This window comes from Tyto alba, unplaced genomic scaffold, assembly GCF_018691265.1.
Source record: "Tyto alba isolate M040663 unplaced genomic scaffold, T.alba_DEE_v4.0 Super-Scaffold_1, whole genome shotgun sequence".
In the NCBI taxonomy this organism is placed as follows: domain Eukaryota; kingdom Metazoa; phylum Chordata; class Aves; order Strigiformes; family Tytonidae; genus Tyto; species Tyto alba.
In genome coordinates, this window is record NW_024881261.1 from 17,152,686 (window position 1) to 17,172,361 (window position 19,676).

At 34.2% G+C, this 19,676-nt stretch overlaps 1 protein-coding gene across 3 annotated transcripts in view; it reads left to right on the forward strand.

Annotated features, from left to right (window-relative positions):
• LOC104364921 (adhesion G protein-coupled receptor A3) overlaps positions 1-19,676 on the forward strand; it is a 277,796-nt gene that overhangs the window by 139,035 nt on the left and 119,085 nt on the right. For all 3 annotated transcript variants that reach the window (XM_042791300.1, XM_042791301.1, XM_032994882.2), the window contains exons 8-12: positions 2,192-2,356; positions 5,707-5,905; positions 7,223-7,372; positions 10,954-11,115; positions 15,405-15,620. In XM_042791300.1, coding sequence (XP_042647234.1) covers positions 2,192-2,356; positions 5,707-5,905; positions 7,223-7,372; positions 10,954-11,115; positions 15,405-15,620 — 892 coding nt within the window. The remainder of the gene's footprint in view (positions 1-2,191; positions 2,357-5,706; positions 5,906-7,222; positions 7,373-10,953; positions 11,116-15,404; positions 15,621-19,676) is intronic.

Below are 19,676 nucleotides of genomic sequence, written 5' to 3' on the forward strand. Positions count from 1 at the left end.
GATCAAGAATGCCTTTCTACTAAGAGTAAGAAAAACAATGGAACTTCTGTGCATGCTAATGTAACAGTGCCAAGACTTAAAATATGTAACTGACCTACTAGAAAACTTTCTGAAGAGGTTTAAAATTCTATACAGGCCTACCCTTTCCTTTTGGTCTGCCAGGACTGTGAAGTCGCCAAGGATTGTAAGTGGAGAAAATGTTAAAGGATCAAGTTGACAGCTCTTTTTGAGAATTAAAAGAATGGGTTTTTTTCTTTTAATCCAGTGTCCCAAATTCTCCGGGGTGTATAAGATCAATTTGTCATTTGTCATATCCAGATGGTATGTAAATGAACAGTTCCACCACTGGGCTTACTATCCAAAATATTCCTAGAGGAATATAAATGACTGCATCACCTACAGTGGCCAGATGGCAATTCAGAAGACAATTCCATGTTCTAGTCATTATACAGCTTCTTCTACATTCCATAAACCTATTTTGGTTTACTATCTGAAGAAAGGCCCATAGAAGATTAAAAGTGTGAATGTGAGGATTTACTCATGGTTTTAGAGAACTTAAACCAGTGTTCAGGTATGGTGTTTTTACTAGAAGCAACACTGATGTATCAATAAATATTTGTCTGTGAAACTGGGAAACTTTATCTAATGATAGGAGAACTGTTTAGCAGCAGATAAACTTACATCAAAACACATTTTAGTAAGTCAAATAAATGGGAAATGTACCTTTTTTTTTTTTTTCATATTTATTTCTCTTCATATTGATTACCTGTAAAACTGATAATATGCAAGTATTATATTTACCTAAAATCACCGTGGTTCCCAGTTTTATCAAATTTGTATAATTATTCTGTGTATATCTTGAAAAACGTTGGGCTCTTTACAAAAGTGCCAAAGGCCACAAGCATAATTTTTAAAGATCTTGTTTTAAATACAGATTTGAAATCAGTGTAATGACTTTTAAATTCTGTGCTTATATTTTTTTTAATGTACCTTCTCTCTCTTTTTGACCGTACTCCATTTCCTTCCACATAATTTCTAATTGTTTAAACCACAAGGCACATTCAAAGATGATCTGTTTGTGTAAAGCAAAGTAAATATTTCAGATTATTACCATCTTCCTCTCCCAACTACTTTCAAAAGCTGTACTTTCTTTAAAAATGTAGTAAAATTTATTTGTAGCCCAAGAGCAGATTTAAGATCTAATGTATTATCTTCTTAAAATGCAGTAGTTAGCATTATTTTTGTGTATGAGGTCTACAAAGTTACAGTAATCAGATAGAATTCTATTCCTGATTAAGTCAATTGGAAACCTAAAGTTTATTGTCCTCATTAGGGCCTGGGTTGCATCCAAGCTCTTTGCCGGATTTAAAATATATAGAAAATACTAATCAGAACATTTCTAGACAATTTTAAATGTTTCTGAAATTGTTTCCTCCTTCTCTAATTATACATAGACTATTTAGCTTAAGCAGCTAAATATTGGTGTAGTGCAGTCATGCACAATGTTTGTATTGTAAGAGAAGACACAAAGGGTCTCTATATTTAACTTGTCTAACACTCATAAAGGGTTAATTCAACCTTATTTTATCAGTATAACTGCACTTCATATTTGGTGGAAGACTACGTGAAAAAGTTTGTGAGTGGTAAACTACTGAAAGGAATATCAGCATTTGTCACATCTCATTTCACATTCATCAGGAAAATTATGTACAGCTTCCAAACTCAATGGCTGTTCTAGAAAACTTTTCTCATGCTGCCACAGAAGCAGCAGATTCTGCTGTTAAAATGCCATAGGAGCTGAAACCTCAGCTGAAGGGACTCATTCTCTGTGCATTGGCTGTGTTGTCAACTTGAAATGCATTTCTGACTTTCAAGTGTTTGGTTAAGCAACAAAAACATTTTATAATATTTGGGGAAATGAGAATAGGCCTTGGGATATAACTGATATTCTCTTGTGATGATTTGTAATCTGTGTTATAGACTGTTACAATCTGAGTGGTCTCTCCAAATTGATGCTGCTAAAATTTTAATACCAATTATTCACATATTGTTTGTCCCTATAATAACATAGAGCAAACGCTGGTTTTATATTTTTCTAGAAAATCTCTGAAGATAAATGAATGTCAGAACATGAACGACTCAATCTCTATATAATTATTTATATACAATAATTAATCTTTTATTTTTATAGTGAACTTATCCTATCCAGCATTGACATTGATGCAACTGGAGACTGGGAGTGTCTAGTCAACAATTCCTACGGAAATAGCACTAAACGAGTAGAAATTGTGGTGCTTGAAACAGCTGCACCCTACTGCCCTGCAGAAAGAGTTATTAACAACAAGGGAGATTTCAGGTATTATTTTCTGGTTTTGGAGTGTGTTTCATATATTAATATAGATATGGGCCATGATCATGCTTACATGATACTTCAGTGTCAGTTACAAAGATGTCACTTATTTTACTTGTCATTTTTATGTAATACAGTAGAAAGGAGGAGCACTGTGATTTTTATGGGGAATGGCAGCTAGTGCTTCAAGAGCAGCAGCGGTTTTTGAAAGTCAGAGAATCTTTCCTTTAATTCCTCAGTGTGAGATTATGGAGAATTTCAAAATATGTAGGCTCTTTACAGCTAAATGAGAGAGGATTCAAAATTGTTCTTGGTCTTTTCTAAATTATAGAATATGATAACTGTACATTAAGGCATTAGAAGATTAAATCTTCATTACTTTTCTAATCTGTTCCAATTCTGCTGGTTTTGTTCAGCTGAGATGAGAAGTAAAAAATAACATAAAACTGTTAGTAAAATACTTAATTGAAGAGAATCAAAATAGCAAGTAACACTACTTGGTAAAACAAATGGATCATTTCAGGTGAGTTTAAGGACACACACAGTTCCGCCAGTATATCACATGATTAGAAAACATCCATCCTGCTATCTGAATCTCAGACCCTGCACAATTTTGTTGACTAAATGTAATTTTTGTTTCATCTCTACTTTTATCTACATATGCCAGTGGGTTTTGCGGTTTTTTTATGTTAATCCTCAGAAACTGAAGAAAAAGTAAAGGATTCTGTGGAATTTGGTATTGTTTTCAGTTAGCTCTAAAATACTTCAATGTTATGCATAAAGCTCTTAAACAAACTATAATTACCTGCTTGACAATAACACTGATGTATGATGGCATTCCCATTGAGAAATCAAGAAAGTAATTTGTTACCATGTGAATTATAATAAGAATTCAGCTTGAATAGTTAATGAAAGGAAAAGTAGATGAGAGAGGAAGCTTCTCTTAAGTGCCAGAACATTCTGCAAATACTTCTGACCTGAAAGCCTCTCTTAATTTTTTAAAGGCCTTTTACTACTGCTTCTTGTGTTTGAATAAAAATAGAGGAATGAATTAGAAAGAAGTGGAGAAACTGACTCACATAATCTGTTTTGTCTTTAGTATGAAGCTATTTTATTATGTGTTAACCTCAGTTCCAGTGAGTATACCACATTTACTGAGCATATATTTATATATTTATTTTAAAAATATATATGAAATAAAATCCATTAGATATCTTTGACAATCTCGGCTACGTATTTTTTTGTCATCACAAAAACTGCCACTATGTTTTCTCATACTGGATGTGCTTAAATATATTTTAATTAGATCTTTTAAAATATATAAACTTCCTCTCAGATAACACATACATCTTTTAGATGACAACTTTATTAAGTTCATGTTCTTGCCATAAATGATATCCCTTTCTTCATAAATAAATATATATAAATTCTACAGACTGCACAAACTAACACCAGGGGCATTTTTGACACTTTATATAAATCAAAAGAGCAGGACTGCACATTTCTCTGCCTATTGATCATCATTCTAGAAATCTATATAAATTTATTTTTAAAATGTATATCAAAAGGATGCTGAGGTTCTTTATGCATTTGAGGGAATTAATTTAAAATTATAGAAAATTTTTCAGGCTCAAGCTTAGCATTAGCACTTAAAATTGTTCCAAATGTTTATCCTCAGTGATGCAGCTATCACACCAGTAATTTTTCTTACAAAGGCCTATTAAGTTTTGGTAACGTAGCAAATATGTAAGTAGAAAGAGTTGATCTACAGAAACGGGGAGCCAGAGAGAACAGTTCTTTTATTGGGCAAAAAAGGGAAAAAAGCATCAGCTGTTAGGGAAGTGTGGTTCTTTGAGTTGACCATCCTAGGTGGTATTTATAATTGCACAACTGCACTAAGAATTAGGCACTGTGAGTCAGAATTAACTGGCCTTATCTGCTAAGAGTTTTTCTCTATGATGGCCATATTTTGCTCATTGTTTGTTTTACATGTCTCTATAAGATCATTCTGAAATGCAAATGGTAATGTTGTTATGTCCTATTGTTCCTATTCATGAAGGCCAGATTCCCCTAACTGTGCTAATACTAGTTTCAGAATTATCTCTTTAGTTTTACTTTTGAAATAAGTTGCTAGTCAGTGTAGCCCAATTGCATTAATGCAAATGTTTTACTGAAAATAATATTTCATCCCAGAAGCAAAAGGAGAATATACTACTATACATATTTTGATTTTTTGCGAAGCTTCTTTCAGGTTTTTTTTACATCAGCTGTTTTTACATCACAAAATGAATTATTCCAGTGACAGTTAGCTATGACATATAAAAGTATTTTTCTTCTTACCTTTCCTTTGTTTTAAACAAGGAAAACTTACATAGCCCAAAACCTGTCAGTATATTATGTAACAATGTGCAAATGGACTTGCACTGTATAACTAAGAGGGGCTAATATGTATATTTGAGCAAAGGTTGATTGTCAAGGTGGGGCTTCACTGGCAAGCAGAATATTTTTATGATTTACTGAGTTCAGTCATTACATCAGTGCAATTAAAGAACAATATCCTTTCCAGACGTGCTGAGTTGCTGATGATATGCTTCTGGTTTTCTTTGATTTCTCCCAATTACCTGATCCTGCTATGTCCATACTAGCCTGGAAATGACGATGGATTTGGTACCAAAAGAAATAGATCCCAGTTGTGCTGTTCTAGAGAATGCAGCACATATACAGAAAAAGCATATTGTATAACAGACCTGTGAGCTGAATAGAAGAATTCTCGCTGCTCTTGATTTATAGTTTGTTTTGAAAGACTGATTTGGAATTACAGTACATAAATCATGTATACCTAAATAGTTAAGTTTTGAGAGCTAGCTCCTTCCTCCTCCATGAAATATAATCTCTGCTGAAATCTTATTTATTTGTTTCTGATACATTGAGGGATTTTTGCTTTTCAGGGCTTTGTGGCAGAGGGATTTTTAATGCTGGGTCAAAATTCAAAGCAAAGATTGCCAGGTACATTTTGAGCGTTTACCTTTCACACCGTTTAGAAATAGGGTTTTGGGTTTTTTCTCTTTATGCAATTCACTGCTCTGCTTTTGTGCAGTCTGCAAAGATGCCATATTTTTTTCCTTAACACCAAACACCTTCCCAGAATTAATTCAGAATTAATGTGTGACCAGTCAGACTTGGACCTGTATAGTTTTGACTTTTTCCAAGGAAACAAAGTAATTCATTATAGAACATAATGAGGTAAAATTTAAAATAGCTTTATCTCATATATTCTGTGTATTGTTGCTATATTGTAAGTTGCCTTTAAATAAGAAATTTCACATTGTACTTTTTTATTATCATGTTGTTCATAGATGGCCCAAAACTTTGGCTGGCATAACAGCTTACCATCCCTGTCTCCAGTATTCATTTAACTCCATTGCCTTTCATAATGGTGCAGAAGAGTCTAAGGCGTGGCGTAAATGTAATCGAACAGGACGTTGGGATGAAGAAAACTATTCTGCATGTCCTTATTCACAAGAAGTAACTCAAGTTCTTCATGCTTTTAGTCAGGTAATGTTATGAAATACAGGGCTTCCCTTCTCTAGTACTGATTTTATTGAATAGCTCACAAGCAACATCTGTTCAGCCACAACTTTGGTATATATGGACTTTTAACAAAATGTTTTACTTGAAAGACAATATATTTGTTAGGTAATTGAAGTTGTAGTAGGAACAAGTGCACAGCATTTATTGCCTCTATTTTAAGATTTTTTTCTTTTTGGGTGCCTGGAGTCTAGATGAATATTGGTAATGTTGGCAGGGTCATCAGTGCTTTACTTCAGTTCCTTCTTTGTCTTCCCCTCATGCATTTTTACCAGAAAGATGTTAATTTCTCTGGAAGTCCTGTATCAGAGTTATGTCAGATGAGGTGCCTTTCCTCAATGCCATTGTCTGTAATATATTTAAAAGAGCTGCAGAAGTGAAGCCTACTTTGAAATGCCTTTTTGATGTCTTCCAAAAAAGCAGTACTTAAATGGTCTCTAATGGATAGGTAAAAGAGAGAATGAGATAAAAAAGCAAATGGGTAGAAATTAATGAGAACAGCATACAGGATGGCACAGGCCTGTAACTGCCACAGTAACTTTTACAACTTTCAGTTTCCTTGATCATTTCTTCTTAATCAGTAGTGCTAGGTAACACCACAGCAAGCTTGTTTTCAGATGTGTTCATACTTAATAAGAATAATTACTGTATTAAGAGACCCAGTGCAATTGTAGGATAATAAAATAATTATGAAGGTCTTTAGAATCCAGTCCATTCTCCTCTAAGTATTAAGGTTAGACCAGGTTTCTCAGGGCTTTTACCACTCAGGTCTTTAAAACTTCTGAGGATGGAGGCTGTAAAAGCTCTGGGGGTAACCTGTTCAAATACCTGATTATCCTCATGGCAGGAAAGATTTTCTGCATAACTACTCTGAACTTCCCTTCTTTCAACTTACTACTATTGTCCCTTGTTCTCCCACCATCGTATATATGAACCCTTTACTGTTGTTGTTGATCTAAAGATATAGGCAAAGCAAGGCAAGGCTAGTAGTTTGGTATAATATTTTATGAGGCCAGTTAGTTATAGTCTAGAAAAAGTAGACAAAAAACTTCAAAATTTGTTGGCCTGTTGTGGTGGTGTCTTCACATAACAGCACTGAAATCTAAGACCTAATGCTGAAGATACATTCATATGCCCCTGAAATTTATGTCCATGGTACTACTGATGTATATAAATCCATGTGAAATGATAGCAAGCATTATACAAATGGATGTGGTGCTCAGTTTTTAAAAGAGAATGAAGCTAGCTGATTTATTACACCTAACAATTCTGATGTATTTTCAGATGCACATCAATTTGACAACCGTGCTTGAATTTGCGCGTCAGCTGAAAGCCTACACAAGAGGTGCTTCCCACTTTGCGGATAAAATGGATGTAATATATTTGGCTTATATAATGGAAAAGTTAATTGTCTTCGTGGATGAAGTTGAAGATGTAAGATATCTTCTCTATGCTGAAAAAAAGTATAACTTTAGAAGTGTAGTCTTCACATATTGGCCCTGTTCTTAATGTATCAAGGCACACACTGAACAGTAGTTTCTAAAATTGACTGCTGGTATTCTGATTGCAGATGTTCTGAATATACTGTGATATGTTTCTTTATGCCAAAACGGACAACTAAGCTATCTCATCTGAATGACAAATGCATTGCTGTTTAAGAACAAAAATTGGTTTTCAATAAGCCACTTCTTTAATTTTCATTTTAATTTCTACTAAGTTGAATGTATTAGAATGAACTGAAGGTGCCTGGCTACTGGAGTTACACATACTTCTTTCATTTTCTCCATTCCATCAGGTGGTTTTCACTGAGTTTTGAAAGCATGTATCACTTCATGTGAAGAGAAGATAATGTGTCTTTAAGTGCAACTTCCTACAGAAACTTTTAGCGGACTGTATGGCATTTTTATGGGGAAATCTAATCAGAGGGCTATGCAAATCCTGTGGGAAAAATAGGTTCTTATAGAGAGCAGCAATGTTCATCATAGTTTTTACTGTTAATTTTCAGAGTAACTGCTTGCATAAAGATTTCAGAACCTGTAATTTTTGTACACATGATAGCTATAGTTAAAACATTTGTTTTCTTTTGGTTTGGCAATATTCATTCCATTCTGGCTCTGGGATTGTAAAAGTTAACATTTTAGTGCCAATTTGAGAAACTCTTCAACTTCAATTTCATCGTTATATGCCAGACCTAAAGTATATTATTAAGTGATATCCAAGAATCATGTTTCAAAGGTACAAATGTATTTCAGCTCAAAATCCTGATAAAATTTTACTGTTTCTGACAAAACAAAAACTTACCATCAAAAGAAACAGTTAGATTTACCATGAAGCCTCTTTTATTTTTCTAGCAGCTGATGCATTATCCATTAGAACTGAGTACCATCTCTAATCTTTTAATTTATTTCTTCCACCTTTCAAATAGGTTTCAGTTTCTGGTGTTTGGTATCAAAACATGTCCATCTCCACCACTTATCTCTTACTTTGTAATCCTTTATTTTTTTCATAATTTAGAACATTCCTCCTAGTTGTCTCTGTTTCCTTCTGTTTTGAACTTTACAATTTCTCTCTCTCAAATACATTCCTCATTCACTGAGCTCTTAACTCTCACTCAAAGGTACAAAAATACACATGAAGTTAAAGTGTCAGTAGCTTCACACATGAGGCTGCACTCATGTAATTATAAAGAGGATTGAACTTTATTTAATACAAGGCAACGTATGAATAAAGGTATGTGAGTTTGTAATTGACTTGCATCTGAAACTACAGTTATATAAAACCATTAGAAATAAATGAAAATACATACACAGAGGTTTTCTGTGATTTATGAAAATAACCTTAAAACCATTTTAGCTAAATTAGTACAGCTTCTGTACAACCTCTCTGGAGAGTGCCTCTCCCAGTCAGCAGAGGATTATTCATTTTTATGCAAGTTAGTGGTATGGTGTCTCATCTGGTAGTTCATGTCTCAGACAAGAGACCTTCAACAGCTGCACTGGGGACATACTTGCAATTTTTGCAGGAACTTTTTATCAGGAAGATGTGCAAGTATTAGCCCAAATTTTTGTATTTTTTAATGCCATGCCTTTACTCTTCATTAATGCAATTAATTATAATATAAATCACTTCATTTTCTTATTTATCTCCTTTTGTATATTTATAGACTATTGTTCAGCCCTCAGTAAGTTACTGCTTAGCTGATTGGTGTATGCTTTAATAGTTTCTCATAAATCACTCCAGTCTCTTAATGTGTTTTATTATTCATTGTATCAATAACTGTCACATTGTCAAAAGCCACCTAGAATTATCTAGTAATTATGTTCTCAGAAATAGATTAAATATTTCAGGAACAGTCACATAAAATTTCACATATAGTCTCATTATTTCTGTGTCCCTTACAATGCATGTGAAATTTACGTATTTTTTATTGATGTTGTGGTTTGGGCCTGATCGGCAACCAACCACCGCAGCTAATCACCCTCCCTTCACCCTCCCCACCTGGGAATGGGGGAGGGGATTAGAGGGGTGAAGGGAGACTAGCAGGCTGAGATAACAGTTTAATAATGGCAATAAAATGAAAACAATAACGATGATGGGGGGAAAACAAAAAGAAATATATAAACAGGCAATGTACAGCGTAATTGCTCACCACCCGCTGACCAATACCCAGCCTGTGACCGGCCAGCGACCCCGAGATACCAAGATCCCACAATTGCAATCCTGGAGAGACCCCCTTCCCAACCACCCCTCCTCTATATAGTGAGCATGACGTTCCATGATATGGAATATTTCACTGGCCAGTTAGGGTCAGGTGCTCTGTCCGTGCTCCCTCCCTGCTCCCTGTGCCCTTGCGCACGGGCAGGACATGGAGAGTCGGAGAGTCCTTGAAGTCTCGGTAGCAGCTGAAAACATCAGTGTGCTATCAGCATTTTTCCCATACCAAACCCAAAGCTAAATCCAAAACACAGCACTCATCTAGTCCCTGAAAAGGGATATTAACTCTATTTCAGCCCAAACTAAGACAATTGAAAACGCAGAACTTCATAACCTCCATCATTCCTTAACCCTTTTTCACCACTGCTGAATTTCTTTCGTCCTTCTCACTGAATTACCTATGTATTTTCTTTATTTTTTTGTTTCTGATAGTTTGACTTTAGCCTTTTGAACTTTTATTTAGCTCAGACATTTTTTCTCTTCTATATACCTTTTTATTCAGGTTTATTTGTGACAACTTTGTATGTCTTTGGCATACCTTTGCCTTATAAAATAATGTGGTAATGTTAATTTTGAAATCTCACTCAAATTAAGTTTTAGAATTTAAGAAAGTAAATATTTTAATTTCAATTTGAAATAATCACAAAAAAACTATTCACAGTGATGTTTGTTCTTTCTAAATATTATATACTAATAAAAATTTGAAACACATAGTCATACTTAGCAAAATCTGCAAAATGTCATCTGGCAAAACAAAGTTTTATCACTTTGGGTTTTCCACAAGAGTGAATTAAAACATCCAAAGGTGGAAGCGCACGCTTTCTGTATAGCCAGTGAGATGATACAGGTTTGTATCAGCACCTGAGTTATATCTCAGATTTACCCCACTATGTAAGAAAAATGTCTTTCAAATACCTTTCTTTCTTTTTTTTTTTTTTTTTTTTCCCCCAAGGTCTTTTGATTATACATGAAGCAGTTCTAAGGAGGGGCATGGTCAGTTTTAAGTTTTAATTAAAGAAAGAGGGTGATAATTCTGGGATTCCGTTTATCATCCAATGACAGACTCATCTTTAAAATTTTGAATAAAAAAGTTTTTCCTTGAAGTCAGTTGCACATTTCTTTTCTTGGTCTTTATTTTTCAGTCCATTTAATTTTCTTAATAGAATCAAAACTGTCTTTGAATGATGGTTATCACAAGAATTAAGGTGCCTGCTTTCACTTGTACTCTCACGTACTCTTCCCATTTTTTTGAGTTTTCCAGACAATACCATATCTTGGGGTTTGCATTTTTTCTCTTCTAGATTGGGGATGCTCTTATTGAAATTGCCAGCAATATAATGTTGGTCGATGACCATGTGTTGTGGATGGCTCAAAAGGAAGACAAAGCCTGCACCAGGATTGTACGATGTGTGGAACACATTGCAAGTCAAATACTGACCAGCAATATTCAAGTTATTTCAAAGGTATTTCATAAAATTACAAAGCTTTTTGTCAGAATGTAATTTTAAGATTTCATTTATCTTTACTGTTTTTATGACCTAACAGCATATAGAAAAGTGAGATTGTGTAAACCAGATACACAGCATAGCAAATTTATGTAGATATGCTTGGATTCTGTGATTATTTTTTTTCTTCTCCTAATTCTGTTTTGAAGACCAAAATACTTTTTTTTGAGTATCACTGATGGTATTAAAAAAGTGTTTTTTCTTAACTTTCATTTACTGTATTTATTCTTACAATAGATTCTCACAACACTACTTTTCTAATGTTCTTACTATTCAGTCAGTTTCTATTGTTCTTGTCACTGGGTTTATTTTGAAAAGTCCAAGTTGAGCAAGTGAAATTTTTGATAAAAGACAACATGCTTCCTTGTTCCTTAAAGATTTTAATATGTCTTTCAGAGAGGATTCTAGACAATACTTGCTTAAAGCATTTAAACAGTTATCAAAAAAGGTGTCTCTTCTCATAAAGATTACTAATTTGTGGTTAGTTTTAGTTTTTTAGAAGGAAACTGTAGCAGTATGAAATAATTGTTCTTATTTGTTGGCCTCCACCTACATGAATTTCTCACTTAGATACTGAGGGGGTTTCATTTGGACACTGAGAAACTTTTTGCCAATTTCAACATCTAAACAGCAGAAATGCATCAAAATCAGAAGCTTGAAACTTATCCTTTTTGAATTTTAGATAAATATTTTAAAGCCTTATAGCTCCTTGGGTTAGTTTGCTTGCTTGCGTGATTTTAAACAACCTTTGTTATTTTCTCAATTGTTCACTGTTCATTTACGTGAACACACTATTTAAAAGTGAGTTCAGTATTAGTTTTAATAACAGCAATAAGGTATAAAAGTAAAAAAAAAAAAAGTAATTGTAGGCTGATATGAATTATAAGATGAATTATAGGCATAAGATGAATTATAGGCATAAGGGCCTTAGTTCCTTCACTGTATATTTTTAGAAAAGCAGTGTTTCAAAGACAAAAGACTGTTATCTAAAGGAAGTTTTTTATTTAATTCCTATATACATAAAAGAATCAAATTTTCTAAAAAAATTTATTTATATTAAATACACAGAGACAATCATGTGCCTTTTAGAAGTATCGTGCAACGTGACATCTAAGAAGGCTCTTGCTTTATACTTACACTTCTTATACATGTCAAGTGCCAAAGCTCTTTCTTTTTTCTCATCACTGCTTCAGAAAGCTGTTGACATTATTGTAAACAATAATTCTGTGTCCTCAAATGTAGATCTGTGTCACTAACCTTTTTGCCATGCTTTATCTTTTTTGCTTCTTATAGTTTTCTGTAGGAGAATTAGTTTACTGTTGAGTGAAATTTGTAAATAAACAAAGCTGTAGAGTTTTGCTCGTGTCATCTCTTACAATATCAAGCGCTTCTGTTCCTTTGGGAGGCAAGCCAGCAAACTGTCTTGCAGAAGCTGGATCTGCTTTCTTTATTTTAAAAAACAGCAAATAAAAGCCCCAAAGCTTAGGTGGCCACTAGCTTATAATACAATTCCTGAAAAAAAAAGAAACCTCTATAAACTGTGTCAGTTGTATAACATATGCACAACTGTAATCCATGTATGTTGAAAAGCTATTTGGGAGCCATGACTGTTACTCCTACATTGTTTTTGTAAGACAAAGATGTTTTTCCAGTTCCGTGACTTTGTGGAATGACTAATTTCAAAGTCAGAAAAACACCAGGATGGATACCTCTGTTTTGATCTTCTTTATTCTTCCTTGCTGTCAAATGGCATACAAAACTCGTTGCAGGAAGAACTGCCAGTAGCAACTTTTAAATACTAGATAATTTCATATATAAGTTATATATTATATATTGAATATTGTATATTTAATGTTTCTTAGAGAAGTCATATAGACATAAGGTTCATGTCAGGATGCCGCAAGAGCCAGGGCCTCCCCAGCCAGGACCTGTCCCACTGCCCCCAGCCAGGGAGCACGGCAGGCTGGGGGCGGCTCGGGGCAGTCCCAATCCCTGGGTGTATCCTCAGTGGTGGTGATGGGGCCAGGCAGGGAACATGAGGTGGCAGATCAGGGTTAAGTCCAGAGATGGTAACTGGGCCCGGCTGCAGCCCAGTGGTCACCAGGGCAGGCCATGGTGAGGAGACTGGCCCCATGTCAGTGGGGGGCCTGGGGCAACAGGGCTGGCCGTCAGGCTGTGGTGCAACAACCTGGGAGTTCAGGTGAGGGCTTGGAGGACCTTGACACTGGGGCAGAGGGAAGAGGATGGGAGCCCCCTCAGAGTCTCTGGGTGCAGCCAGAGAGGCAGGGGGTGCCCTGCTCAACTGAGAGCTCCCAGGGTGGATCTGTATACCGCAACACCCCCAAATTATTTTCCCTTCAGTATTGTTCTAAGGCACTTCTTCGCTCCTGCTTTTATTTCTGTGTATATATGTCAGATGTGCCTTTTGAAAAGGAATACTTCCTGCTGATGATAAAACTTATCTCTATGGTCCTGTCACAGGTGTGTGCAATAGTTTTAAAACCCACCCCTGAAGAGCTTTCATTTCATTCTCTAGCCAATGAGACTGAATATTTTAGGCTAATTGCAACATGGCTTTTTGTTTGTGCTCTGTCTTCGCAGCCTTCAGCACTGCTCTCAGTTTACCCATGTAATAGTCCCCTTTGGTCCTTCTGCTGAGTGGTGCCTTTATCTGAGGTTTAGGGAATTGACACCAAATTATAATTTTCTGTATCTGTACTGCTTAAAGGCAAGTTTAGCTTGTGGCTTTTCATAACATGTACCTGACTGTGGCTTGTTTCCATGGATAATTTTGCTCTGAGTTCACCTGTACCCATTTTGTAGCTCAGTTTACAATCCTACATATAACAAACACTGTTTACCGTGCATTTTACCCATCTGTTTCTATATGCTGAGGGTGGCATGTTCACACTGTTTGAACACTGTCAGGCCTTTACAGTGCATTATGGGAGTGGAAAACCCTAAGTGTTTAAAGAATTTAATAATTAAAATTTAAAAAATAGGGCTCATTGTTGTGAAAGCACTTGATTCCTCATTACATTATTTATCAAACATCTTATTCACCATCACCTCACAATTGTGAAATAGGAAGTAGTTTTATGCCCATTCTACAGCAGGAAACATGAAGCTGTAAATAATTAAATGGCTTTTCCCAAGATTAAAGAAAACATGCTACCACACAGGAGTTTTAGTTAAGTCATTTAGCTTGATACCTGTGATATGTATAATAGTATTCTTCAAGCAGTACACTTAACTCCTTGAAGGCTATGTACAGCAGGTATAAAAAAAATTATTCAGATAAACCTAGTTTCTGGTTTTAGGACTTTTCAATAAACAGCTACTATATTTTTAATATAAAAATTATTTGATTCTTAATGATCTTTGGCATTTTTATTAAAGTGTAGTATTCAACTACCTTCAGGCTAGAACAGAAGAGGTGGAAATTTAATCTAAAAAAGGCATGTTTTACAAGTTTAGAAACAACTTAAAAGAATCTTCAGGCTACTTGTACTTTAAAAGTAATATATATATTGCTTTTGTATAAAAAGTTTAAAAGTATGCTGAAAACTTCTGGATTTTATCTAACTTTGACAAAAAGTAAAATAAATTGTGTAATGAGACTTCAGTACTTTCGTTCTGGACACATGCAGAATCATCACTGATTGAAGAAGGTGCGTTTCATAAGTTCAAAAGAGAACCAGCAAGTCATGCCCTGTGTCTCATGCTAAGATTTAATTTGTTCTGGTACCATGACTTTTACACAGTTAGACTAGGCTTTATCCTGCCCTTATTTTTTTATGTAAACCATTTTCTTTAGATTCATTTATTGCTATGAATTAATGTGATTTTCTTCAGTGAAGTAATTTCTTGTCAAAAAGATGCCCCAAATTCTGAAGGATTCACCCAATTTTTGTCTAGTTCACTTTATAACTGTCTTGCTTTAATTCAGGATTGTCTCCATTGAAGCTGATAATAACACAGTTGTGAAACTGATATAATAATAACTGATATATTCCTAAAGATTCAAGCAATCCCCCTATGCCATTGTAGAATTCTAGATCAGTTTTTTAGTTAAGTTCCATTTTCTTTGTTACCCTATGAATATGTATAGAAGCGTGTGGATACACAATCCTTTGTAAAGTATATACAGTAATGCATATATATATGCATATATATACAATGCATATATAATAATGCAGTTATGCTTAATGAGTTAGCAACGTATCTGCTTCTCAATGTTTTCACAGGTGTCTCACAATATTGCTCTGGAGGCCTTTATGATCAAGCCGTCTAGTTTCACAGGAATGACTTGCACTGCCTTCCAGAAAATATCTGCAAATTCTGACAAGTCAGTGGTGCATGATTTGGGGAGCTGGGGAGCAAATCACCATCCTGATCAACATTTGAATTTCAAGTGCAACACTGGCAATCTGAATGGTTCCTTGGCAAATTCTTCTACCAGAGTAAGTCAGTACAATTAAGAATATAACTTATCAATTTCAGTGTGTTTTCAGAAGTATTTTAAGCAGAATACTAATTTAGAAAATATGTGTTGTTAGCACTGTAAACTGGTTAGTAATTTCAACAGGTGGCCTTAAACTGATGTATTTGGCATAGCATATTTTGTTTTACTAACAGATATTCCATTAACATAATCAGGTGGAACGCAGGAATGCAAGAGGTGAACATAAATGAGTAAATGTCATCTTTCTATCCTTGGGTCCAGTTCTGCAAACTTTTCTATGCATAAGCAATCTCTTTAAAGTAATTTGGAAATACGTGGTTTAGTGAGGTGCTCTCTGGATTTTACATTGCAAAAATGTATTTTTTTAGGAAAATTAACTTTTCTTCCACTAAATAATATTCCATTCTCTGTCTTCGGAACTTTATAGAGAGGGAGAGTGTTATGTTGGAGTTTTTGAGTAGTAGCTGGAGAAAAACAATAATAAATTAGCCTTTTAATAGAATGCTCTGATATTATCAAATAATGAAGTGGAACAATTAAATTTTGATCTAGCAGGAAATAGAATTTTGCATTTGGCTGAGCGTGTTATTAAATTTAAGTATTGCAGAGTTGAGTTTTTGTTATCCTTCTGCTGGATCTCAGTTTAATAGGCTTATTTCTTCAAATACTGTGACAAAATGATACTTTTCTGGATAATATTACTAGTTTATCAAACTTTGAAAGAATTTTGATTTAAGTTATTTTCTCATTGGTGCATTATAATCTGTGTGGACTATGTGGTCAGTGATGTGGTAGTTTGTGCACTCAGGATCTTCTGGTAAAAAGGGAGTCATCTTAATAATGGAAGAACAGGTTAAATCTGTTTCCTGCAATGGAGTTCATTTCTTCTGTGGACACTGTTAACATGTCTATCTATATGAAAGAGTTGTCTCTGAATAGACTTTGACATCCATAAGATGAAAATCAAATGTCAGAAATCTAAAAGATACAAGATTAGGTACAAGATTCAAGTAGCAACTCTGGAACACTCTGCAATGTATGAGATAGTATTATCGACATGGAAATACAAATGGGATTACATTAATTGGAGTTTTCTTTACCAGCTCTATCAGTATATTTTGTATTTCTTCAGAAACTGAATACCAACATTTCTACTAAATTAATCTCTTGAAAGTTTGATGGTCAAGCACTGGTGTCCCTCTCCTATTATAAAGAATTTTATCATAAATGCATCTCTCCTATCAGCATGCATGTATCGGATACACAGAGTAAGTTAGAATATTTATTTGAATTCCCTTTCTAACATGTTGGCAGAATGTCACAATATACAGATCTCAGTAAAATCTTTCCTAATGTATTTTGAACCTAGCTGACTTTATAGAACATACAGAAGGGAAACACTACTGACTACACAAAGAAAGAAGCTAGGAGAAAGAAAATAAACATTGCCATGCAAAGCAATTTTGAAGTATGTGATACATATTCTGACAGAAGTGACTTTATTAAGTGGATCATTATTTATCACCTGTATAGGAATTTGTAAATATTATAACAGCACAATTCAGGATATTATAAATTCAGCTAAATATTAGTTGCATGGCTTTAGATTTTAACACCAAGGTGTGCTCAGGTTTTAAATGTGTTATGTGAAGAAACAGACTGAATATATTCCTTTAACTTAATCCTGAAAAACAAGATGTTTTCAGTCATTGTTGTTCTCTCAAAATTTTAGGCTAAGCACTCCTTTAATTCATTCTGAAATGAGTTGCATTTCTTCATTGTTTAATAGAATGATCTGTAGAATTGTAACTGATAATGGAAAATGGGATTCTTTATCATCATCCACTAGCAAAATTACTTCTATGTTTTCTCAGTGGAGGCAAACAGTAAACCTACTTGATTGCACTATGCAAAGTTCAAGGAAAATAGAGAATTTGTGATGGGGTAGGAGTTGCTTGTTTTAGTTACCACTGTTTAGTCACTGTATTTTAAAGTAATAGTCATTATTATATCTGACTCTCCAGAACTTTGTTTTAGATGCTGAGATTATACTTAGAATGTTCCTCTATTTAGCATAGGTTTAATCATAAAGAAGAAAAGTATCTAATGAAAATCATTAAATACAAATGGTAATTAAAAATTTAATTTACCTCTAATAAAAATGTGAAAACTTGTCCTTAAAAAGCTTTTTAAAAGAAAATGTTTATATATTTTTGTGCTAAAAAGTATAGCCCTCTTCAAATGTATAATATTGTAAATCATCTGCTCACTAAGCATGAACAATTGTTTATGCCATCTGTCTGTTACTAACCAATTGCACTAATAAATTTAAAAAGTGAATACTCATGAAGCAATTTGTGGGCAGTCAATGGAAGAAGACTAAAATAGATAATCACAAATTATCTTAATAATGCAATCAAAGCTTTTGTGGTTTACCCGTAGTGATCTTTCCTGGCAATGGTAGAGAATTGATAATTGATACAAATTCAGTTAGGGGTTGTCAGTACATAATTTAACCTGATCTGGTTATTATGGGGTAGAGAGCCCCATAAATGGGAAGAAATATTAAAAATTTAAATAAACAAGTAAAAAAAAAAAAAGAAAAATAATGAACTTTGTAAATTAAGTAGCTTAAAAGGAACAGAAAGAGATCCACCATTCAGAGAAGTTTGAAAAATAATTGTTGATATATACCCATATCCACTTATGGTTCAAATATATGGTAGGTCTTTTATAGACTAACTTGCAGTGTTTCCAAATACCCTAAAGCAAAATATTATTACAGTTTGATGCACAATTTTTTATCTTTAAATCTAATTCTGACTCTAGCCAGTAACCAAACTGAAAGGTTGAAAAGAATCATATATCACTATTGCAGAGCAAAAATTTCTTCTGGTAGGATTTAGACCTATATGCCACTTTTAGATCCCATTTCTGCTTTTAGTAGGGATATTTTGCTGCCTGACTGGGCTCTACTGGGTGAAAAAAGTGGCTCAGATATATCTTCCTAGTTTTTGATACAGTGACTTGTATTTTGACACAGTGGTTGTTTTAATCTCTGTTTAAATAGGCTTAAGGGCATCATCCCAGCCTGGGATTCCAGACTGATATCCTGTCACAGGAATGCTCCCAAGGCACAATTCTGTCCCATGACCTGGCTGTGGTCTAAGGATGTCACTATAATGTGAACAAGGCTGCTGTAACGTTTGAACTTGGGCAATGTGAGAATAGCTTATGAAATTTTAGTGCCATTCAGTATGAATCCAGTGTCTGGTTCCCATTTGATATCAAACCTGAAGCATACTTGGATTCTAGTCTCTGTTCCAGGATGATCCTGTTAACTATCTCCAGTGTGCAAAGATAATCAGTTACACAGTTAACCGTTCCTCTGATTCACTACAATTACTGCAACATAAAATGAATTTTTAAATCTCCTGTACTGTCATAATCAAATGTGTAGTTTATTGGGGACTGTAGAATCAGTATTCATGCTTGGACTTTAAGAAAAGTATTTTATTGAGATAATTTACAGTTCCACCTTCATTGAAAACATTTACCAAATAGAAGTCTTTTCCCCTGTTTAATTATTTTTCTGACACACAAATTAGCAAATTAACTTTCAAAATTTCAGTAATCTGAATGTAATGCGGATGGTTATCCTGCTCTTGCAGATCTTTCTAAACATTGAGAAAATGAAACAGTGCCAAAATACTACTTAGGCATGTGTGACAAATGTTAATTATGTTAGAAATAAAGGAGGGTTTCTACAATTCTTTTATTTGTTTAACATATGTTTTCACATATAAAAAATAAGATACATTATGGTTTTTGAAAGTAGGAAAAATGTATCACTCTTTTTCATAGGTGCTTAGAACACACTATAAAATGTGTAATTACAAGCTAATGTCCCTTTTTTTTTTTTTTTTTTTATCATGCTCTTTACCACTTGTCTTTTAGCAGATAAAAAGCTTATTCTGCAAATAAAATCAGCCACCTGGAATTGTTTTCCAATTTTCATTGTTTATGGAATTGATGTTTCAGAGACGTATTATGT